This window comes from Pithys albifrons, chromosome 5 (assembly GCF_047495875.1).
Source record: "Pithys albifrons albifrons isolate INPA30051 chromosome 5, PitAlb_v1, whole genome shotgun sequence".
Taxonomy (NCBI): Eukaryota; Metazoa; Chordata; class Aves; order Passeriformes; family Thamnophilidae; genus Pithys; species Pithys albifrons.
Genome location: NC_092462.1, coordinates 45,288,658 through 45,312,195, shown reverse-complemented (window position 1 = coordinate 45,312,195; position 23,538 = coordinate 45,288,658). Strand labels below are relative to the sequence as shown.

The following is a 23,538-nucleotide window of genomic DNA, read 5'->3' as shown; positions in this document are numbered from 1 at the left end:
TTCCAGATGAGCATATGCACTTTTTCGTCCTCAAAGTAGAATGGTTCACACATGCAAATGTATTGGTGGAACACATGTTCATTCATTATCAGGAATGGTAAAACAATGTTATATTAAATCTAAGAGCTTACCTTTTGCTATCTTTCCTGTTTCGCTCATAATATCTAATGAATTTTAGGCCCCAAACAACATGACACAGCTTTTGCATTTAAGAATGCACTACACTTCATTGCCCATGTTAAAACACGGTATTAGAGTATGAAATGCAAAGATCTTTCATAGCTAATTCTTTCAAAAGTTCGAGAGAATCACTTGGTGGTTTAAGGTTTCATTTAAACAAAAAAGTTGCAGAGAATCATGAGAGATTAGTTCTCCTGTCTTGCTTCATGGTCTTTTCAGTCACAGTCTAAATCTGAGAGATCAAATGGATTTGATTGCTTACCTTTATTTGCTATGGAGAGCACAGGGCTAATTAATTGGCAGGTGCTTTAAAGCAGGTAATGCTACACCTTTTCATCACTGCAGTCCTAAGTACTGCCCCTGTGTGCACCTGAATTATAAAAAGGCTGCTTTAAAGCAAGTGATTTACTGTGGAGGGATTTAAAACTGAAAAAAATTAGTGCTAAATACAATGATCAGATAAATCACCTCAGAAGAGAGCACAGGCGGACCTGCTCTGAAGGCAGTTACAGATAGATGTTATATTATTTTACTTTTCAGATAACAGGAGCCTGTCATGTGGTGGGACTCAAAAATCCACCATAATCGAGATTTCAAAGCACATCTGTGTAAACATTATCACATCAGTGTAAAACATCAACCAATGAGCTTTCTCTTTGAAGCAACTCTACTTAATTGTAGTGCTAAATCAAAGAAATAGATCAAAGTTGAATAATCTATATGGCACCTATTTCTTAAGTAGCCTGCACACTGATTACTCAAATATACTAAAACGTTTGAAACACACATCAAGTATTTTTATTGACATGACTGGCAGGTCAAGATCAAACTGTTCATCACAGCTGCTAAGTTGCAGGACATGCACTAGGATGGCACCGATAAATGGGGAGGTATATTCTTCTAAGCCTAAATATGCTCCTGTACAGGTGCTGTCCCTGGGGCCCAGCAGAACCCTCAAGTCCTAGAAATAATATAGGTGTTTTCTGGTCAGATGGTACCAGTGTCTCCTATAGAGAAGGGCTGGGGTTTTTTTAAAAAAAAAATCTTCAGTCATCACACACTGAAAGACTCTTACGGCCAAATCTTTCCTGTTATATAGTGGAAACATTCAAAGTAGAGTGGAACATACAACATTGATCTTTTCCGAGTGGAGTCTTTAATGTCTGGGCACTAAACCGGTTATGCTGTTTTATAAAGTACCAGAAAAGAAACAAAAAGATAAGATTTTTTGTGTGTTTGCTCTAGTCATGTGACAGGAAAAGATAACGCTAAAGATTTTTTTTTCCACCTTCTGAGACTATACCATGGGAAGTTAAATAATTTGGAAGAGTGTTTTTACAAAAGTACATAGTTCAATTTAAAGTATACAGTACAATCTAATCAACTCTGCATATACTTCCTAGAGACGGCACTTTCAGTGTCATGAACAAATACATATGCGGGTCAGTATTTTATTTCCATAGCAAGTAGTTAGGGCTTCTACAGAAAATATAAATATTCTATATTTTCTAAGAATAGTGTTGTCATAAGAAAAACCTGGTGCCTACAAAGGGAGTGGACAAAGCAACGGACTGGAATCTTTCACAGATAGTCTATATATATATGTATGGAGAGAGATCCATACATCTATAAAAATCCTGGTTGCTATAAGACTTTATGTCCTGCAATTTATCGCTCCTTTATTAATTTTAGAACTCCCTTACAATAGTGCTGTGCTAACCATAAATTTTTAATGATACAATAAAATTTTGGGAGGGTTCATGAATATATGAGAAAGAAAACACTTGGTGGAACAAAAACCACCAAGGAGAACATAAAGGGATATGTCCAGCTAGGGATACCAGTGTATCATGGTCAGTTCTGGATTCTTCCTAGATTTGGACAAGAAAACATGGTGGCCTGCTTTCAACAAGGCAAGTAGAACATGCAGAAGTTAAATGAGTGCCTTTCTGAGCATTGCAAGTCTGAGTGAAATAAGGTGTATTTTTGTGCAGATTTTACTAGAAATAAAAGAACAGAATCTTTTCCAAGGCTCCATGTGCAAATCAGGTCATCGGCTGATGATCAAAACCCTTTAAAATCAGTACATGTAGATTTAAAAAAACATTCACAACTTTCTCTTCTAAATATATGCAGTTGCAGGTAAGTATGCACACATCTATATATAAACATATCTACCTATTTACAGAAATTCAGGGGAGGAAAAAGTGATGATGAAAAATATTTTTTTCCTGTGGGAAGGCAGTTCTGTATTGCTTACACCTTCATTTTTTGTTTTATTTCTTTAAATGAAGACAGAAATTCATAGGGCTTTTTAAGATTCATGGTTTTATTGTCCATGAATAAACTTCTGTATAAGTAGAATGGGACAAAGAATCTAGGTAGCAAGCACACATTTATATGGCTACATCCAGTGAGAAAAGACTATTTCCATTTATCAGCATTCAAATGACTCATTTGGCAGCTTTTTTATTAGTTCTCTCAGTGAATCATTGGATTAAAACCACCTTGATTTATTTAAATAACCTGCTTTCTGAATCTGTGCACATAGATGTGCAGGCAGATCACGCTTTTTGACTTGCTGCACAAATAAATTCCGCTTTTGTTCCTGAGCAAACAGCTCATCAGTGAAGTTCTGACTCACAGAGACAGGTGTAAGTAGTTGCAGATGTGTATTGGATTTTTTGAAGTGAAAAAAAAGTTTAGCCTAAAGGTGTTATTGAAAAGTCATTAAAATGTGTCTTACCAATTTCATGGAAACAATGTGAACAGGGAGATAAATCATGGTTTGTGTCCACAGTTTACTGACTGATGAGCTCTTAACAGGTTTACTTTGGGACACTGAATTGACCAAAAGTGGTTTCTTTTCCAGTCAAACAGAAAAGCTACACTATTTCAAAAAGGTAATTGTACTGGTGAATGATGTCTCTTAATGAGGCAACTAGATTCAAGAGCCACATTCTACAAAATTTTATGGACTAGATTCTTAGTCACATAACTGCATGAAAAGTACTCGAGTTTCATCATATTAAGCCTGTGAAACTATTATTGCCTTAACACCTAAATATTGGCCTTTAGTCATTTAGTACAGAGATAGAGGTCAGATTTGGAGACAAGACATTTGACTGGGAATCATACACAAAATGTACTATAAAATAAAGCACTAGATATGAAAAAACTAACAAAAAAATTTTTAGTTGGGATGGGAATAATGAAGTCAAGGGAATTACTTGAAGAATGAATTTGCTGATGGTATTCCAAAATACTGAAAGAAATGCAGTAAATCTATCATTCAGCCTTTCCAGCTATACTTCTGAGGAAATTCAACCTTGGCCATGCTTACAGTTGTATGAACTGAAACTGTCAGATGACAAACATGGCCACACTTTCTCCTTGACACAGTGTAACTGTGTCATGGAAATGTTCTTTTTTTTTTTAGAAAATGAAAATACATGAGTGTCTTAAAGCTATTAAAACTAATTAGGTTGTGTATTTTTTTGAAATCTTTATCAGAATTATGTATACAGTCATCGAAGACTTGGGGGCTTGGGGCGGGGGGAAGGCTAATAGGATGAAACTTGGGGAAAGATAATCATGTAAAGAAAAAGACTGAGACCGTACTTGGGCATTGCAAAAAAATGACATAAGGTGTGCTCTGTCTTGAAGTGTTTGTTTGCAGTTCATTAAGTTTCAAGGTAACCTCGTGGTGATACAGGTAGTGCCACGGAAGCATGTCCTACAATGAAATGCCTGACAAGGTGTATCGCCCATCAGTACCGGGTAGGGACAAAAGACAATGCTCATCTTTCACAACTGGTCTTTACCTAGTGCTTGATTATGCTAAGGAGGCCACCTGCCAAGAGTATTTATCAGAGGCGAGGATGCCGACACGGTAAGGATACATCTGCTGGGTGGCGCGGCACACTCCCTTGGGAGCACGGCCATGGAACTACACGATGAGGCTTTGGAGCCCGCGGCACACGGGGAGCTCTGCCCGCAGTCACGGCAGTTCCTGCGCGGATCCACGGCCGTGCCCGTTCTTCGTGTCTGGCTTGACCTCCTCGTATGTCCCCTAACCTGGCGGCGGCCGCCCCAGGCACAGCACACCGCACTGTCTGCCGTGCCGGTGCCGGTGCTTTGTGGGGCTCCGCGGGGCAGCTCCGGGGCGGGGGCTCCGCTTTCCCCTCCTCTTCCCGTTTCTCGCGAGGCTGTGGCGGCAGCGCCGCGAGGGTCGGGGCGCCGGGCGCGGGGCGGAGCGGGGCCATGGCCGCCCTGCGCTCGCTGCTGCGGTGGCGCCGCCGCCTGGGACCCGCGCCCGGCGCTCCGCCGGCTCGGCGGCTGTGGGGCGGCGGGGCCGGGGTGGCGGGGCCGCGGCGCTGGCGGCGGGAGCTGGGCTGGGCGGCGGCGGCGGCGGCTCTCGCAGGGTACGCGGGGTACCGGCTGTCCGAGCGGCGGCGGGAGCCCTCCCGAGAGCCGGCAGCCCTCGGGCCGGGCGGGGCCCGGGCGCTGCTCCCTATCCCCGTGGCGGCCGCTGCCAAGGAGACGGTAGGTGTGTGCGCGTCCTGTCGCAGCGGGACCGTCCCTGCGAGGGGCGGCCGGCCCGGAGCTGTGCCGGGCTGTGGCGCAGAGGTGACCCTGCGTGGAACCGGGCCGGGCCGGGAGGCGAGGCAGGGCCCCGGGAGGAGCTGTCACCCCTCGGGAGGGACGGGCTGTCCCTGTGGCCGCTCGGGAGGGACGGGCTGTCCCTGTGGCCGCTCGGGAGGGACGGGCTGTCCCTGTGGCCGCTCGGGAGGGACGGGCTGTCCCTGTGGCCGCTCGGGAGGGACGGGCTGTCATCGGCGTGTAGCGGTACTGGCGCGCCGTGGACGCGCCTCGCAGCCTGAACCTCGCGTTTGGTCCCTGGTGCTGCCCTAATCCAGCCTTTCTTTAATGGAGAATGCCGTTTTCAGATGGAACAGCTCCTGGCAGCTCAAAAACCGAGTTCAGCTTCGTTATACTTAGGACAATTATAGTTTCAGTATAAAATTTTCTGTAAGCTAAAATGTTTACACAGAGCTTCGTAAGAAGTGACAGCATTGTTATAAATAATGCCTCAGTTGGTCTAATTCAAAGAAAACACAGGTTGAGTAGCCAGGGATAACAAGAAACAGTTGATGTTAACCTGAAAGAGGAAGTTTCCTGTGATAGCGAGAAACTGCACCCTGGCATATGTAACATGGCAATGATAGGGGTGAGGTTTTTTCATTTAAAAGTGTCAAGAGCTGTGATTAGGCAGTTTGTCAGTATGGGGTCTGCTAAGACTAGAAATCAGTGGTGCAAGTGGCTTGCTTTCTGTGTACCAAGTTTATTTTATACTGTCTTTGAGAACAGGATCTACATTTTTGCAAAGGAGGCCTTGGGCTTAGGTATTAATATGATTAGCCCTTTTGTCCTATGTTGTTAGCAGAAATGCAGATTCCGTTGGCAGCATCCTTTAGAAAAGGAAGCTGAGACAGGTTCTGTTGATTATTCATGTACTGTGTCTTGAGTGTGTTACTGTGGCACAGAGGACTGAAGACAGACTCTTCCAGCTTTTTGTACTGTTTTGATTTGACAGAACTTAAGACTGTTTTACTTAGCCAGTCTTAATTCTCAGTCTTCTTTCGGGGGAAATATGACTCCTGCATCCTAGAAAAGTCAATGAATTTAGTGGGATGTATAATTACGAATTTTAACATTATATTTTAATGAATGTAAAATTTTAAAAAATGTGTGAAGTGTATTTTCTATGTATACACTGGCTATTCTTTGAAGACAAATGCCATGGTTCTATGTGAAAAAGGGTTCTAACTAATTTCTCTTCCATTTGCTTAACAGAAAAGTTGAAAGATTAACTTGAAATACGTCTGCTTGATTTGTGTGGCCAAACTTTTGGTCTGAGGTAGTGGGTTCCTCTGCATTTACTGTTTTTGAGTCTCGTGCTGCAGAAGAGGCTTGTGGGGAAAGACCATACTTTGAAAGCGGATCTACACGGTGAATTACCAAGAGTAGTTTGACCATGTGATCCATTTATAGTTGCCATCTAAACCTGTGATGAGCACCAAGTCTTTTGCTGCACATTTCTGAAACATCTCCAGAGGTGGAAAAAAGGATGTGAATACTGCTGAAATTGCATTAAATGGTATTCATGGTAGTGACAGTAACTTTTTAAGTTCCTAATTTTAAGTGCTGAGCTTGCAACCTTAATAGAGTTTAACAGTTCAAAGAGCATAATAATGTTGGAAGAAAAAAATTCTGTTGTGAAAAGTCACAAGAGTCTCAGTGTTATTAGGATCAAGGCTGGAGCTCTTGGATCTACTGCAGAGTGTGTATAGACTAATGGTTGGAGAATGATAACCTGCAGCTTCTGTATAGATGAGTTTGATGGAACTGTGACCCGTCTTTTGCTGTGAGATTTTTACAATTCTGTCAGGTACTTATAAAGAACAAGTGATGAGGGTCAAGTATCTTGGGATCCTCTCCAGCTGCTTTTGGATGTTTCTTCTTTATTTGTAATGCACAAAGTCTAACATGCTGTTTTCTGTGGTTTTCTAGGTTTATCCTTCCCCTATTTTCCTGTTTCCCTAGCTCCCCATTTCATTTCCAGTCTCAGTCTGCTTATCATTCCACCAAAGTAAATAATGGAACAGCTTTTCTTTTCTCCTTCCGTCAAAGCCACACTTTTCTACTTCATTCAGATATTTCCATTTGTGTGCTTCTTCCTCAGTTGTTCCTCTAGCAGCATGCGTTTCCCGAATGCTATTTACTCAGGCTATTGAAAACAAGAAGGTGATGCCTTTGCTCTCAGTGTCTTGGTACAGAGATCTACAGCAGCTGGTGGAAATAGTTACAGTGATAGTTTCTTGCATCGCCTCTGGGGGGAAAGAATAACCACTAAAAAAACCTCAAGTCCTAACGCTAAAGTGACCATCCCCTGCAAAACCTGAAATTCTTTCCTTTAAAATGTAGACAGCCATAACATGTAGACTTGTATAAGCATAGACTTGACAGAGAGACCTAATTTTTTTTAAAATGGTCTAATGTGGGAAAAATAAATCTATCTGTTCCCACAGTTTTTGTGTTCATCCAAAACAAGACTGTTCTGAAATGTTAATTGACCATGGATAACTTCATTTTTAGTGGTTAATGTGTAGGAAGTTTGTAACTGAAAGCTCTATCACAATGTAAAGTACTCAGATACTCAGAGTGTTCGGAAAGATCCAAGGTAGCTGTGGCTGTCTCATCTACAGTGTTGGGGTTTCACCTTGGCCAGCAGGCACCACACAGCTCACCCTCCTGCACAGGGATGAGAGAGAGAACTGGAAGCATAAAAGTGAGAAAACTCGTGAGTTGAGGTAAAGACAGTTTAACAGGCAGAGCAAAAAGCCACACAAGCAAATCACAATAAGGCATTGATTCTCTGCATCCCATGGGCAGGGAGGGGTTCAGCCATCCACAGGAAAACAGGGCTCCTTTACAGGTAATGTTGACTTGGGTCGACAAATGCTGTCACTCCGAATGTGTGTCCATTTCCTCTTTCTTCCCCAAACTTTTACTGAGCACAATTCTATGGTATGGAATCTTCTGTGGTAAGTTGGAGTCCATTTCCCAGCTGTGTCCCCTCATAACTTCTTGTGCACTGCCAGACAACTCACTGCTGGGACAATGTGAGAAGCAGGGTGAGCCTTGACACCGTGCCAGCACTGCTCAGCCATAGCTGAGACATCTCTGTGTTTTCTACACTGTTTTGCTCACAAATCCAAAACACAGCACCATACCAACTACTGTGAAGAAAGTTAAATCTCCCAACCAAACTTAGTACAGTATCTAGTCTTTAATTCCCACGTCTTTCTTATTTCTTCAGATGAATTATTTTTGTAGAAGCGTTGTAAGTAAAATGGCCTTGTTTATCTAGACAGCTCCAGCAGACAGCAGAACAGTTTTTTGATGCCCCCAAATACTAAAAAGTGGGGGTTAACTTGGTTTACATTTTGACTATCAAAGCAAAACTTTCTTTTCTGGAAAGTCACTTGCTTCCAGATAATGTTCATATGGCCTGTGAAAGTATTTTGAGAGTTGTGCTTGTCCCAGTTAGTATCCCTACAGTTGACTTCATCTGATTCTATCAGTGAGTTGAAACAGTGCTTGGCAGTAGTGATAGAATATTTAAGAATATCAGGTTATCATATATGTCTTGATAGTTGCTTTGTCATACTGCTATCATCTAGGATCTACAGAACCAGCAAAATATAAAACAGCTTTTAGATTTCAGGATTAATAGTGATGACTACACAGATATGGATGGAACACTCTTGAGCCAACTCAGAAATGAGGCACATCATTTGAGAGTAACTGAAAAACAATGTGTTTGAGACTCTGTGAGGTGAGACAGCACACAAGTACCCCCAAAATGCCAGTTAGTGGAAGGATGAGAGCCTTAAAGTCTGTGAGGGTTTATCTCTCCTCATACCAGAAAGAGGTCCTGAAAGCCTCCTTTGGAATGCAGGAGGGGAAACATCCAAATTCCCTATGAGAAAGGTGCTTCTTGAGCAGGAAAGACTTGTGAAGCAAAACGAGCCCTGATCTCCTTGCTATAAATCTTCCGGAAAGTGTATCTCTGCTTAATGACTGCTAGAGAAACAATCTGTCAAAATGGTCTGCCGATCTGTCTCCATGTTCTGTGGGACTTCTAAAGCATGAAACCTGATGAGCAACAGATTTGGAATGTATATACAGATGAATGAGAAGGTGCTCTTTGCTAGAAGTCAGGTAAGCCATGGCAAGTGTTCCCAGCATGGCATCAGTGGTGTGGCAGAGTTTTTGAGCTGACAAAGATCATGTGATCAGTGCAAAAGTGTACGTGCTTGACCTGAGGTGTTTTGGTGGAGAGTAAGATTCGTTACAAAAGCAGCATAAGGCTAATCTCCCTACAGGATTATCTTTTCCCAGATGCTTTCTGAGAATAATTCCAGTGCTGACACCTTTACATGTCGTTACCTACAGTGAAATCTTGGATACTATAATAAAGGAGCAGTTTTAATTCCAGGGATGCTGCCACAGAACATTTCAGAATCAAAGTAAAATTCTGCACTCAATGGTGCTGTTTTTTTTGTCGAAAGGTTTTGGTGAGCACTGCAAGAGCTCCAGTAGCAGACAGGTCCTTTAAAGTTTAGATGCTTATGCAGAGCAGAAATCCCTTTGAAAGAACTGTTACTGTTGATACAGATTCTCTGTACTGACAACTGAGAACAGTATTAACCCAAGAAGAGCCCTAATCCAATGCTGCTTATGGAGTATTTACCTTGTTGGAATAGATGTTGCTTTCAGAGCAGTATAACAATTTTCTAAAAACATAATCCAGTGTCAGAGTTCCTCAGAGGAATTAATATTATCTTCTAATGTCTTACCTCCAAAAGTCCAGTATCATTAGTAAACTAATATCAATGATGCCTCTTTGCACTTCTAAAAGATCTTTTCTGTAATGACATTGGCATTGTGTAAAGGCATCTATTTATTTTTGGGAGCTATTCTCTGAGAATCAATTTCTTCAGAGGTGATTTAGGAGTTAAAAGAGGGGCAGAGAGAAACACACATAATGTGTACTTTATCACATTTCTTGAGGGCACACTGATTTCCAGGAGAAGGAAGCTGCCTACTTTGGATGTTTCCCGAGGGTTTTTCCCTAGTACCTCAGCAGTACTGTCAAACTCCCTCTTTATGAAAATACTCAAAAGGTCAAGTTTATTTGTAGCAGCACATTTCTAAGTGCATTATGTCATGTATTTCTGTCTCTGGGAAATGAAGAACAAAACTTTAATTCCAAAAAGTAAGGCAAACTCCCTTAGGGAGGAGACTCCTGCCTGCTCAAAGAGGATGCTGTTCCAAAATATGGATAAGCATAATTTTTACAAGAGCCACTTGCAGCAAATGCTTTTTCATGAGAACTGTGCATTTCATGTTGCAGGTCAATTGCCAAATGTAGGAAAATGGTTTGCTCTTTGGCTGATCTTTACTGGCATCATCCTGAGATGAATCCTTCTTGGCAGCCAGCTGGAGTGAGAGCCTTGCTGAAGGAGAAGGAAGGTTTACCTTTTGTCATTGATTCTGTGTTCCTCATAATTTTAAAAAAGGATGATGCACGTTTGGAAAGGACAGATGAAGCTCCTGATGTATTTTAGTGCTGCATGCAGTGAAGCATGTGGGTGTATAGGGGGAGATACACTCTGACTAAGGCTTCTTGAATAGCTGTTAGAGGTTGGGTAACTTCCACATGAAACTGATGCAAGGACTGTTGGAGAGTATTTTAGCATAGTACTTATTTTGGAGGATTTCTGGCATAGCTGTGCTGACACCTAAACACTGTTACCCAAAGATTTCCTATAACAGAATTGTACTTGAACATGGCCCTTTTTACAGCATTTTAAACATATTCCAGCTTCCTGTGCTTGTAAATACTTTAATATAATAATGTCCTTATCTCAGTGAAGTGGGATCAACTAACAGAATTGTTGGCTGTACTACATCTAAGGTGTCTGCTAGAAATATAACTTCAGTAAGCATCAAAACAGTTTTGTCTGCTTTGGGATTTTCCCACACTGGGAACTTGACGTTTAACCTTTTGGCCACCCAACATGAAAACAGAATTGTGCTACTTTTATCTACATGGGAGCATATTAAATAAGCCTGAAGTCAAATATAAACGAAGGAAGTTAGGAACTGTATTGCTTTGAAAATCTTTTTATTTTAATAATTTTCACAGGTTCTCATTGATGGAAGACAGATTACTTTGTAAGCAAAAATTCAAAGAAAGTTACTCACTTGAAATAAGTTAAAGATTAAACTACTGCAACAAACATAATTTTGACTGCAAGCAAAATGTACTTTTAGTAGTAAATGTTGGCTTCTTTAGCTAAAATAGTCTCACCTTTATCTCAGTTGGAAAAAGCAAGAGAAAACTGATTTGACTTGGAACACAGCAAACTTTTCATTTTCCTTTTCTTCGATGCTGCTGGACCTTTTTGCCTCAAATGCAAACAGCATGTACATTTTTACCTATTTATTCTGTAAAATATTTTGGATTATTTGTAGGTATTGTCTGATCAGGGAGTTGGAGTATCATTATGCATTTTGATAGTGGATTCTTGTAGATTACTTCTTCAGAGCTTTATAAGCTTAGAGGCATCAGTTTTTTAATTTCCAAGTGAAAAATCCTGTATCTGGATTTAAGCTTGGCTCTATGGGAAAACTAGAATTTTTTGTCACAGAATAAAACTTCCTAATTACTGACCTAATGTAATATGAGACACACTTGACAAACAACATTTGTGTTTTTTAATAGAATGATGGTGTAATTTTTTGTCTTTTACACTTCACTCACAGTGAATCTGAGCCATATCATTAACACTTACTGATATTTTCAGGTAGTTTGGGGTCATGACTACTGTAAAATTTTAGCTGCTTTAGCTGCTGTGGGCTTGTGCCCTGTGTTGGGTTGTCTTATGGCAACGTAAAGTTACTGCGTGGATTTCACTGGAAGGCTGTGCAGGTTTATTCATGTTACACCAAATTGTGACAGAAATTCTCTCTGAGATAAGAAAGGCAGTAACATAAGCATGGTACCAGAAAGGGAGATGAGGCCATGTGTCAGGGAGTTTGAAGGAATACATGGAGACCTTTGAGAGCATCAGACTTTGGATGCATTTTGAATTGTCTCTATTGATAGACACAGTACATGAAAGATGGACCCAAAATGGGAAAGGGCTTTGAACACTGAATTTGCTTTATAAAAAGCCTAGATTTTCTTCACTCCAATTTTTGCTACAAAGAGGGAGAAACTGTGGAGGGGTGTCACTTTGAAGAGGTTCTGCAAGGAATACTTTCAAAGTTGATTGACTTAAAAATGCCAAATGTCCATGACAAAGACCTTTCTCTAAAGGATTACTACTTTGTGATGCACACTGTGGTATTAGTACAATAACCAGGGCGTTAGGTGGTCTTCTCTAAATACAGTACTAATAGGAAAGAGTTTTTAGTAATTGTAGTCATTGAAACATGCTAGTGAGAGAGAATTGCCATATTTTCATTTGTGTAACAAATTTCAGACTTGTGAAGATATTTTAGGGTGTTTGCAGTATGTTTGTAGCAGAGATAGAAAACAGAAGCACATATAATTGAAGAATGATACTCTCCAGTCAGAGAAGTACCCTGCCAAGTTACTATTTGGTCTTCAATTTAATTTTTGAATACCTTGTTTCAATAAGATGGTGTTAAAGTGGACTTTCTTATGGAAAATATTTCCCTCTGTTTTGTTTGCCTGATTGTGGTTTGCACATAAGTGCTGAATCTATTTTTGAAAGTGCTTTGAAATATCTTCTTCATTGGAGCATTAGGTGTATGTATAACAATTCTGTGGTAGGGAACAGCAAGAGAATAGGCCGAGATAATTTTTTCCTCTTAGCTGATTTAAACACCCCCAAAAAGTTTCCATGTTCCATCTGCAGTCCTTCTGTCAAGGGTGTGGCACAGGACAGGGAGTGGGAAGTGAAATATAGAGCAACAAGGTGTCAGAGTTTGAAGGAGGAAGGGCAGAAGGGTGATAACCATGAGTTGTTTGATTACAACTATTAACACTTAGAATTTTTTTAAGAATAGGGGAAAGATAATATATTGTTCATGGATGCACATAAACTTCAGTCTTTCCTCTTCTTATTTACTTCCTGAGTTGTGAAATTGGAAGGATAGAAATTTTGTCTACCACCTAGATTCTTGGTTTCAGCTGTGGGCTTTTACCCCACAAAATTTCTAATAACAAAGGAGGTCTATGCCTAAAATTAAGATTATACTGCTGTTGGGAGATCTGTGACATTCTGCTTGAAGGAAATGCCTGTGTCTGCTTTTAAAAGGGAGAGAACCATAACATTATCCAAGATCATAGTAATTAGTAGGCAGGATTCCCAAGAGGATTAGTAAACAAGAAGCATAAAAAAAATCTTCCCTCATTTGTTTGTCAAGGAGATGTACTTTCATGAAAGTTTTTGAAGATTGCTGACAATTACAGAGAGATTTAGTGTGGATAAGCTCTTGAAACTTCAAATAGAAGCTGGAATCTTAGTGAATCCTGTTCACTCCTTCACCAACAGTATCCCCTAAGGTATTCAATATTTACTTTCTTGTTCATAGGATCATAGAGTGGTTTGGTTTGGAAGGGACCTTAAAGATCATCTGGTTCCCAACACCCCTGCCATGGGCAGGGACACATTCCACTAGACCAGGTTTCTCAAAGCCCCATCCAACCTGGCTCCGAACATTTCCAGGGCATTCACAGCTTCTCTGGGCAACATATTCTAGTGTCTGACCATCTCACGGTAAAGAATTTCTTCCTCATATCTAATCTAACCCTCCCCTCTCTGAGTTTAAAGCTGTTCCCCCTGGTCCCCCACTATATGCCATTGTAAAAAATCCCTCTCCAGCTTTCTTGTAGGCCTCTTAAGGTACTGGAAGGCTGCTCTGAGGTCTCCCTGAAGTCTTCTTCAGGCTGAACAACTCTCACAGCTTTCGCATGTGCCAAATTTGTCCACTGAGTTTGAAACTAATGCTGCTACAGTAAGATTGCCTAAGCTGGGTGTAAATAGGAAATAAATCAATTGAAAGGAATTGGTGTCAGTAAGATTTTCATGTGTGCCTCACTGCACTGTGATCTACTAATGTTGAGGAAAACAGGAGATGTTTCCATGTTATATGTTGAGATGGATTTCTTAAAGGAATACCTGAAGAAGTGCGAATTCAGGTCATACTTTAGAATGTCTTGGGTTTTAATTAGCATATTTATTAGTTCCTAATAATTACAACTCTTATGCAAGAGAAAGCATTGCTGTATGTTACATTAATTACTAAGCAGTAATAGAAGCAAATTTGGACAAAAATACTATTTCCAAAGATGATTTAGTTTATCAGTTTGCTAAGGTGTATGCCTAGAGTCTTCTGCAGCCAAACCTTGTTTTTATTTGGACATATAATATATGGATCAGTGATCCCAGAAATAACTTGTTTTGATTCTTTCAGATAAAGCCACAAATTTCAAAATAAAGTGGTGTTTTTATTCCTTGGAATAAACTTATGCTTAAGTTTGCAGTTTTCCCCTCACTTTAATTTGAAGGAGGTGGAGGTTGCTGCTGGAACAGGGGGTATCTTTTCCATAATCTGTAAGTTCCTGTGGCCTAGGTTTTGAAACAAATGACTGTTCTTGGGGAATAGATCCAGGAGTTTATCTAGGTGAAAAATAACACCACCAAAAGAAAAGTTCTCAGTCAGACCACTTCCCTTATCTAGTTTGATACTTGGAAAAATGAACATAAAGTGCCAGAGTATGGGCATGCTGGTACGAGGCCTTTAGGGAGCTACTGCTCTTTTTGGTGGCAGGCTGGATTCCTGTCAGGCTACAATTACTTTGAGCCAGAGCATGGAATACTGGGATTAAAAAATGAGGCAGAAGTTAAGGTTTTGCAGACCTGAGGACTGGCACATATTAAGTTTAAGCTTGTCTTGAAAATTCCATGTTTGCAGCATGTAATTTTATATGTGTAGTAGCATAGAGTCCTTAAGATAATGTTGAAATATGTGTCTGAGAATTTAGCAAATGCTTTCCTAAGCATCTCAAGCTAAACACTAAGCAGTGCTACCTGAGACAGTGAGAATTTCTTGAGAGAGCAAAGAATCTCAACAAGCTCTCCAAATGCTAACAGTGATCAAAACTAAGATGATATTTGAGAGACACATTATCTAGAGCTTCCCCTGGTTGTGTATGATTGATTATTACTGATTGCAACAGATTATACATCCTGTATGTGTAATATGGCCTTGAAGCAGTTTCCTTCCTGAAAATTGACTTTGCAGAATTGCTTTGTTATTCATCCTTACAACCTGAATGTATTCAAAAGCGTGTTTGTAATAGTAATAAAATATGTATCAAAAATAGGAATGATTATTAAACTGCAGATACAAGGATAATCAGTTGTGTCACTACAAGCTCTATCAAAACAATGAGTTGTGTAAATCCCACATGAAGGCATACCTTGAATGCCACTGGACTACTGAAGGATCAGTAAGACCAAAATATTCAGTGAGATAGGACAGAAATATTTTGGCTTGCATATGAGTATGTCAGAAAAGAATGTAGCTTCTTTCTGTTATTCAAAGATGACTTTGTAGGTCTGGCTGTTAGATTTTATTTTTCTCTCCCTGTATTTAATTTGATAATAATTTGAAAATTTTAAAAAACACAGCCCAGGTTTAGAGCTGCTTCTCCAGCAGAAGTGCAGAATGTCTGTAGAGCAGTCCACTGAAAATTAAATTATTGTATAAGTGTTTCTCTTACTTTCTCTGACAGATTTTTCCATTGAAACCAAATATTTTGACACAAATACACACAAAGCAATGATTTGAAAAATGCCAGAGGTGGTCCAGAAGGAGAAATACACAGTCAATAGTGTTTTTTCCTTCTAGAAGGCTGGCTATAATATTGAATTAGTAAGACTCTTCTATGTAAAATGATCACATTTTTTTTCCAAATAGAAGGTTGTTTGACCTCTTCTAGACATTAATTTCTAGTTTAATCACCTGGTTACAACTGAGGCCATAAAATTTTGTTTCACTGCAGCAGTCTTAGTAATGTTTTATTTTTTGAGGACTTAGTTTGGAAATCTGAAGAAAGTGAGCCCAAATCTTTGACTTCCTGGTATAAATATGCCTTTGCTTCTAATTGCTGAAATCTGAAATCTATACTTAGAAGGGTTTTGGAAAACCAGTTTCTGTTTGTATTTGAGTACAGTTATCAGTGGACAGCCACTGCAGACATCTTCCAACTTCTGTTTAGATGCCTCTCTGAAAAACGAAGTGTATTTGTCTGTTCGCTTAATTGCTAAAAGAAAACATTGTATCAGTTAAATTATGTGCTACTTGTTGCATTTTCTTGGTTTGAGAGCTGAAGCATTTGGGGGATCCTGTATGAAATGACAGGAGTAACAAATAACTTGGGATATTTCATTCATAAGATGTTGTATGCCTATTTTAGCATATTGGGGGAGGTTAGCTATATCGTTCTTCCTTTTAGGAAACAGTTTGGGTTTGGTGTTTTCATCTCTGAAAAAACTTTGGATACTGATTCCACAGAGGAACTCACCTCATTATGGGCTAATAAAGGTTTTCAGATAGCAGTCATATATTTTCTGTTAAAAAGTTTGGCAGTGTAATATAAAGATGTAGTAATTTAGAACCACTTAATAGTTTTGTACTACCAAGTTTACCTGTAAGTCAGCTGGCTGGTAAATTCTGGTAAATATACCAGAAACTCCTGACGTACGTAAACTCTTAGTGATGTGTGAACATAATGCCATATTATGCTTTTGTAACTCTGGAGGTATAATTATGTTCTTTTCTTCTGTTCCCTGAAGTGTGATAGCTTTAATTGGATACTTGAAATAGAAGTATTCATAGAAGAATTTACACTGGAGTATCAACAACTGCACTCTGTACTAAGGAGCAATATAAAAAATAGTGTTACTCCATTCTGGAAATATCAAACTGAAATAATTTTGGCAGAGTTGTGTGAAGTCTGCCTGCTGAAATTACATTGACTTCCTTGAGGTAAAGTTGCCCCTTTTCTGTGATTCAGGAGCTGAAGTTCTCTTTTGTTTTTCTTTTTGTTCTGAGCTCGAATAGTGTGCATGCACAAAGATTTAGTGCTAAATTTGTAGAAGACTGAAAATGGTAGCGGTGAAATCCTGACTGTAGTGTCAGCTCGTACCATAAAAAAGTACTTGAATGCATTGGACTTTATGAATTACCGCCTTTAACTGGTAAACCAAAACTTTTTTCATACATTAAAATAGTTTCCTTCTGTCTTTGAAGGTTACAGAAAGCAGATCAGACCTTGAAGATTTGCACCTTTATGCAACTCCTCGGGAGCAGCGGTTTCGTAGGTTTGCCAGTTTAGAATTTGAAGGACAGCTGTATATGACTCCACACGACTTCATTCAGGCTGTTACAAGTGATGAACCCAAATGTAAGCAGGAGTTTTACGATGATAAAATTGCTAGGGAAAATGTCAGCAGTGTATGTTATTTTTCCCATTGCTTCTGATTCCTACTTCTGTTTCTGATTGTAGTAAAAAGATACTGCATGTTTCCAGAATTTTATTTTTAGTGGTATCCAAGTGCATCAATCAGTATCCTGATTTGTTACTAGATTGTAAACATCTGTATGCAAGTCATTAGTTGAACTTTCTTGTCTTAAAAGTCACAAACAGCTCAACAGTCATGAAAGACACCAAGTTAATCTGTGCCATTTGCATTGACACAGTTTCTTTCAGAGCAGGCCAGTATTGCTGTAAACTCTTGCTTGCTCCTCTATGTGGTTTTTCTGTAAACAGGCAGGCAATATATGAGTTCTCTAAATAACTTAGAATAATATTTTTTGGTAAATTTTGCCATCTTAAATTGTCATTTGCTATCCTTTTGAGGTTTTTTTTGCCCCACATAGATTCTCTAACCGTATCACAGCTCTCTAAATAACATACTTTTAGTAAGAGTTTCAGTCCCCCAGGGGATCCACTTTCTACACTTAAACATTACCAGAGTTAGTACTATTTGTTAATTAAATTAATGAAAAATCAACTCTAAACTTTAGTTCATTTATTGTAAAATCCCTGCTTTAAGTATCAAAGAGTGACTGAATAGTAAGGTGATCCCTTTCTGCTCTGCCTTGATTTCCTGCCCCTCAGGCTTGCAGTGCATTGGGAGCAGCACAACTTGTAGGGAATGTGAATATCTTTGCTCAGGTGTGACATGTGTGATCACTCACCTTAGGTCTTTCTTCATAAAGTCTACACCACAAAGCTGTGTAGAGAACAGTCAAAAGCAGTGCTAAAACTGTCAGAGGAGAGCTTAAAGCTCTGTGCAGATGTTGGATTTTTTCCCCTTTGTTCTCTTAACAGTAATGAAACAAGAGAAAAGAATTCAGCCATAGCACATCAGTGATCAAAACTTCTGTAACTTCTGAATAAAGATATAATCTCATTGTAACAGTAAAGAGAGAAGACAGAGCTTAGATGGTGAAAACTTGCAAAACTTTGAAACTCTTACCAGAAAGCAAATCTTCATTCTCTTTTTGTTTTGGTTTTGGTGTTTTTTTTTGCTTTACGGTTAAAATAGAGGAAGCAGATTGCTTATCACACACATTAATACAAACACACAGCAGCGATTCATATCTCCTTCCTCTGCCCAGACCTTCAAGTCTTCTATTTTTTGTTACTGTGGAATTGGGTTTCACTGTCTGTGGTCATGAAGCATATGTGCTACATATACTGGACTAAAATCCTCTCCTCCAACACTGGACATCAGTTAAACATTTTGGTTTAGCTCCATTTTGTGGCAGTTTTACTGGCTTGACCACGCTATATGTGTGGCTTGCTGTTAAAATTTTCCCACGCTAATGAAATTTCTTCTTCCCCCTCTTTCAAAGCAAGGATTCAGAGTGTAAAAACAAAACCAAACCAAAAAGCATTAAGCTCGCAAGGGACATTGTCTTTATCTCATGGCAAAAAAAGAAGACATCTGGGAGCTGAACAGTCAGGCACCCTTCTGAGTTCAGTGTAGCAAACCTTGTTTGTATCAAAATCCTCGCTGTGCATCCAGTTCACCTCTGAAACCAAAAGCAAAACTAACCTGGAAGTTTTCTTTAGGTTTTTAGGCTAGTATCAGGGACAATAATTATTTTAAGGGATTATTGCTAAGTAGACGTGGATGACTTCATTGTAATGGAAGTCATATTGTCTGGCACATTTGGACAGAAGGTTGATCAATAGGAATAGGTTGAATAAATGACCCACAGATTACCACTCCCAGCTTCTCATATTTCATTATGACAATTTTAACCTTTGTACTGCAGCATTGTCAAAGTACCACTTTGTTTGGCCAAGTCTTAATTTTCTGTCTTGCTGTATTTAAGGTAGTACATTTAAGGAAGGTATTTTTCTGAATAAAATAATACTTTCAAGACATCTTATTGTATAAATAAGTTGTTATTGTATAAATAAGTTGCAAGTTGTAAATTCAGCCTGCCATATTAGAACATCTGTATTTTGCACAAGAAAGAAAGACGGTACACCTGGGGGATTTTATGGATGAAGACTAAGAAGGTCTTGAGTTTTGTTAAAAATCTAAAAATGCCCTTTGAAGCTTAATAATAGTAGCTCTTTATGTCTGCTTTACAGAAAAGCTAATAATACTAGACCTGAATGAGATTTGTGATGGAGTGAATGTGTCTATTGTGATTGATTTACTTTGGAAATCATGTAAACCCTACAAAAGTCAAGAGGGTGTTCACTTCCTTTTTTGATTAAACACTAACTAATATTATAAGAGTATATTTTCTTTCATAAAGTGTAGCTTTTTACTATGGGCAGTTATTATAGAAAATAGAAAATAAATGCTGTAATTAACTTGCTGCTGCCCTTATGGTGAAGGCTTTTGTTGGGGAAAATGGAATATTTTTAAGAGTCCAGCTTGATACATTTTTATCATCTGAATATATGTTTATATATTTAGAAAGCCAGTTAAAAGAGGAGGAAATACTTTTGTTCCCTTTAGCGCTAACTATAGTCATTTTAGCCTGAGCTGTAAGTATGTATATACACATAAATCTTCACTGACTTGTCTAGAAAGAAAATATGTGGATAAGGTATGAGACTGGGAAATTATCTGATTGGAAATTAGATATATTTATTTTCCAGGTTTTTATAGTAGGCATAAACATATATCCAATAATATCGCGAATGGGGTTGTTTTGGGGGAGTTGATTTAATATTTTGAGACAAGACTTTAATTGAATTTAAAAAAATTAAACTGAAAAGTATATGAAAATCTGTTAGCTCATGTTAAGATGTTGTTCAGTATAACTCCACTGTAGCTAGAGTGGGATTTGTGGACAGCCTTGGTGCAAACCTTTACTGAGATGTAAAATTAAAATTTCACTCAGTTTCTTACAATGAACAAGTAAAATACTGTACTAAGAAGCTTCTGTATGGTGTTAATTATTTGATGGAGTATGGACTTCACCGTGAAAAGGGGATTTTTAATACCACACCATCTTTTGCTCTATAAAAAGAAACCTTTACCTGCCAAAAGTTTATGGATTTGACCCCATACAATGCTTCTTTTTTGTACCTTTATGAATTCTGATTATTCACAGTGCCTTATCTTAATATTGAATTTGTGGAAATATTTGTCCTGAGAGGGACAAATCGGGATGAACCTCAAATTTTGAATTCCTGAATGGTTATGGCTAGCTCTTGTTGAATATGAGTGTCTTACTCTGTGCCTGGAATATTCATGTAAGATGTCAGGAAGAAATGATCTGGTCAGTTTTACCAGTTTTTAGTGTTAATGAGCAGTTCTGAATTGGAGGTCCTCTTTCGCTATTCTGTTGTGTACTTCCAAAGAAGTAAGCCTGACAGAGACTGCCAAAGGAAGCATGAATCTGAGTTATTAGGAAGGGCTGAAGGGGGTCTTAGCACCTGGTGTAGTTTCAAGGATTTTTTTTCTGTATTTGCTTTAAAATGTATGAGTAGTCCCTGAAGCAAGGGCCAGAGTCCAGGTCTCCCTACAATCTGCACTGTTGTATTACTACTGCTACTAAATAATAATTTCGGAATATTGATACCAGGGGTTAGCATGAGTGCCTTCTATTTCCTGTTACATGTTTTAAGGATGTATTTTGGAGGTTCAAAGTCATTACTCTCACTGAAACAAAGTCGTATTAAAAGCTATAAATCTGAATTGTTTCTTTAAAGTTAGTACTTCAGATACGTATTAAGCTATTTTTGGTTTTTTTAATAACATAAAGAGAATTTTTTTGGAACCAGGTTGAAGGTTATACTCATGAAGTAAGAAAAATACTTCCTCTTTGTCTAGAAAACACAGTATAATGCAGTCTGATTTTTATGACACCACGTTGGCATAACTGAATTCTGTGCACTCATAACTTTGTCTTTTGTTGTAGGTGCTAAAAAGTGGCGATCCCTCTCAAAGCAGGTGGGCATTAATTCCTGTGTTTTCATGCAAACATACATTTTGATCATTACTTTCATTCGTGATACAGATACAGAGTCACAAGAGAGTTTAATTTCTTCATTTTTGTCACTTCAGAGTCAGCTGAATCCAAAATTTCAAAGATACTTTAGGAGCTGTTGCATGTTACATTGGATTTACTGACTTTTCTCAAGCCTCTGGCAGTTTCTTCCTCATATCTGACTGCATTTCTTAGTGTCTTGGTGTAACAGGTGTATCCAAAACTGCCTGAAATACTTATGCCACTCTCTCACTTTTTGTAGTGTTTAAGTGCCTCTTACTTTTTTTTCATGTTTGTATAACTGCAGAGGGACTCTGTTTCCCTGTATTTTAAGTAAAATACATTCATATTCATGAGTGAACTTTGCTTTAGCTAAGGTTGAGTGTTTGAAAAGAACAGTTGCTTGGATTTTGTATGAAAATTGTACTGAAATCCAGGGAAACTTATCCTTGGCTTCAGGGAATCTGATCAGTGGTGAGTAATTTCAGCTACAACTACATTGCATTCATGGAGTAATACTTGCAGTACTTGTGTGTGCAAAATTTTTAGAGTGCTTGAGTGCTTTCAAAATGGTTATGGTAAGTGGAGTTAAATTAACTGGTAGATTTGCTGGCAGTTGTCTTTTATATTCCTAGAATTTAATTATAATCTGTTAACTACTTCATTAAATATTGAACTATATGCTTTTATATTTTTTAAATATTATTTTTTAGGAACTGAATCAGATACTTATGGAGACGCCACCAGTTTGGAAAGGATCATCCAAACTTTTTCGTAATCTTAATGAGAAAGGTAATTGATGAATATGTATTTTCCTGAACCAAATTATCACCATATTATTTTTGTTGTGTTTGAAGTGATGTTGTACCTTCATCTGAATCACATTTTCAAAAAGATAAAAAGTATTTGTTCTTGCTTTCTACATTTTACAATGTTCCCTTTAGTCTCTACAGTGTTTTAATGATGCCATCTTGCAGCATCTTTAGGTGAATTGGTGTCCTAGAGCTTGTTAAACTGATGCTGAATATTTCAGGTTCAGTTTGTTGCAATGAATGATCTACAGACAGAATATTCTAATAAAGACATAGTATCTCTTTACTTTTATTAGTAGGTTTGATGATGTGATTATTTCTCAAGACAATAATGGTATTTTATATCACTGAATAAGCATTTTGTACACAACACAGAGATACAGTTTCAGAAATTATATATATCCCTTTAAATTCTGCAGATGTGGGCTTTGATAGCTTTTAAAACTCGCACTATTGCTAAATGAAGGGCCAGGAGTCATTCCTGGTCTCCTGGTTTTGTTTTTTTTTTCTTTCTTAATAAGCTCTTTCACTGCAAAGCTAAAAAACATAGTGGGGAAAAAAACAATGATGGTTTGTACAGACATACAAAAACTATTTATGATAAATAATCCACATATTTCTTTTGTTATATTTAGAATGTCACAGGTTTGGTGGAGCGTTTGAAACATTTTTAAAAGCAGCTGCAAGTGCTTGCTATAAAATACACTTCATGGATTTTAAAAATAAGCATGCCAGCAACAAAATTCCAATCAAACACAGCTCAGGTTTATTAAAGGTCTAAGTAGTATGGACCTGCTCTCAGAGAAGGATCCCGGGCTTGAATCTCTAGTGGATGGAGGCACTCCCTTTTTTTCCCAGAGTCTGCAGCCAGAACTCCAGAGACAGAAATTGGCACATACTTGCACTGTATTTCCATGTATTTCTTTGCTCTAGGCCTCTTTCTGTATAGGCAGAACAGCTGACTTTTGAAATATTAATTACATAAAAAACCAGCCTTAGAATCTGTTAAATCAATACGTTACCAGTTTTTTGAAAAGTCTGAATGTTGCTTTTCAAGTCTGTAATGAAATATCTGCAACATGTACAGTCTTGAGTCAACAGTATCTTACTCCAGTTTTCTGCCAGAGAAGTTCTGCAGAAGTTGATGGAATCAGAAAAACTCAAAACTCTTGTAATAAACTGGTATAATTAGTAATAAACTTTAGCAGTTAGGTGTCTTTTCAGCATGCTTTATGAAAAAGTGAGTTCTGTTGTCCAGTTTTGTACATAATGTAGAAAAACGAGATGGGTCTTGGGGCTGATAATGTCGTTCAGCAAGCTGGTGAAAGGAAAGGGAAGAGTTCAGGTCTCCTTAATTCTAATTTAGTCTTTATTTATTTCTTTATTGCTTTACTCATTTTATTTA

At 38.5% G+C, this 23,538-nt stretch overlaps 1 protein-coding gene across 8 annotated transcripts in view; it reads left to right on the top strand.

The window, feature by feature from the left end:
- Positions 1 to 4,395: 4,395 nt before the first annotated feature.
- Positions 4,396 to 23,538, top strand: part of MICU3 (mitochondrial calcium uptake family member 3) — a 52,531-nt gene continuing 33,388 nt past the window's right edge. For 4 of the 8 annotated variants that reach the window (XM_071556427.1, XM_071556420.1, XM_071556428.1 and 1 more), the window contains exons 1-4: positions 4,398 to 4,725; positions 17,104 to 17,257; positions 21,253 to 21,284; positions 22,035 to 22,113. In XM_071556427.1, the coding sequence (XP_071412528.1) occupies positions 4,444 to 4,725; positions 17,104 to 17,257; positions 21,253 to 21,284; positions 22,035 to 22,113 (547 nt within the window). In that variant the 5' untranslated portion in view covers positions 4,398 to 4,443. Of the gene's footprint in view, positions 4,726 to 17,103; positions 17,258 to 21,252; positions 21,285 to 22,034; positions 22,114 to 23,538 lie in introns of all 8 variants that reach the window. The other 4 variants (XM_071556423.1, XM_071556424.1, XM_071556421.1 and 1 more) reach the window with 3 other exon arrangements.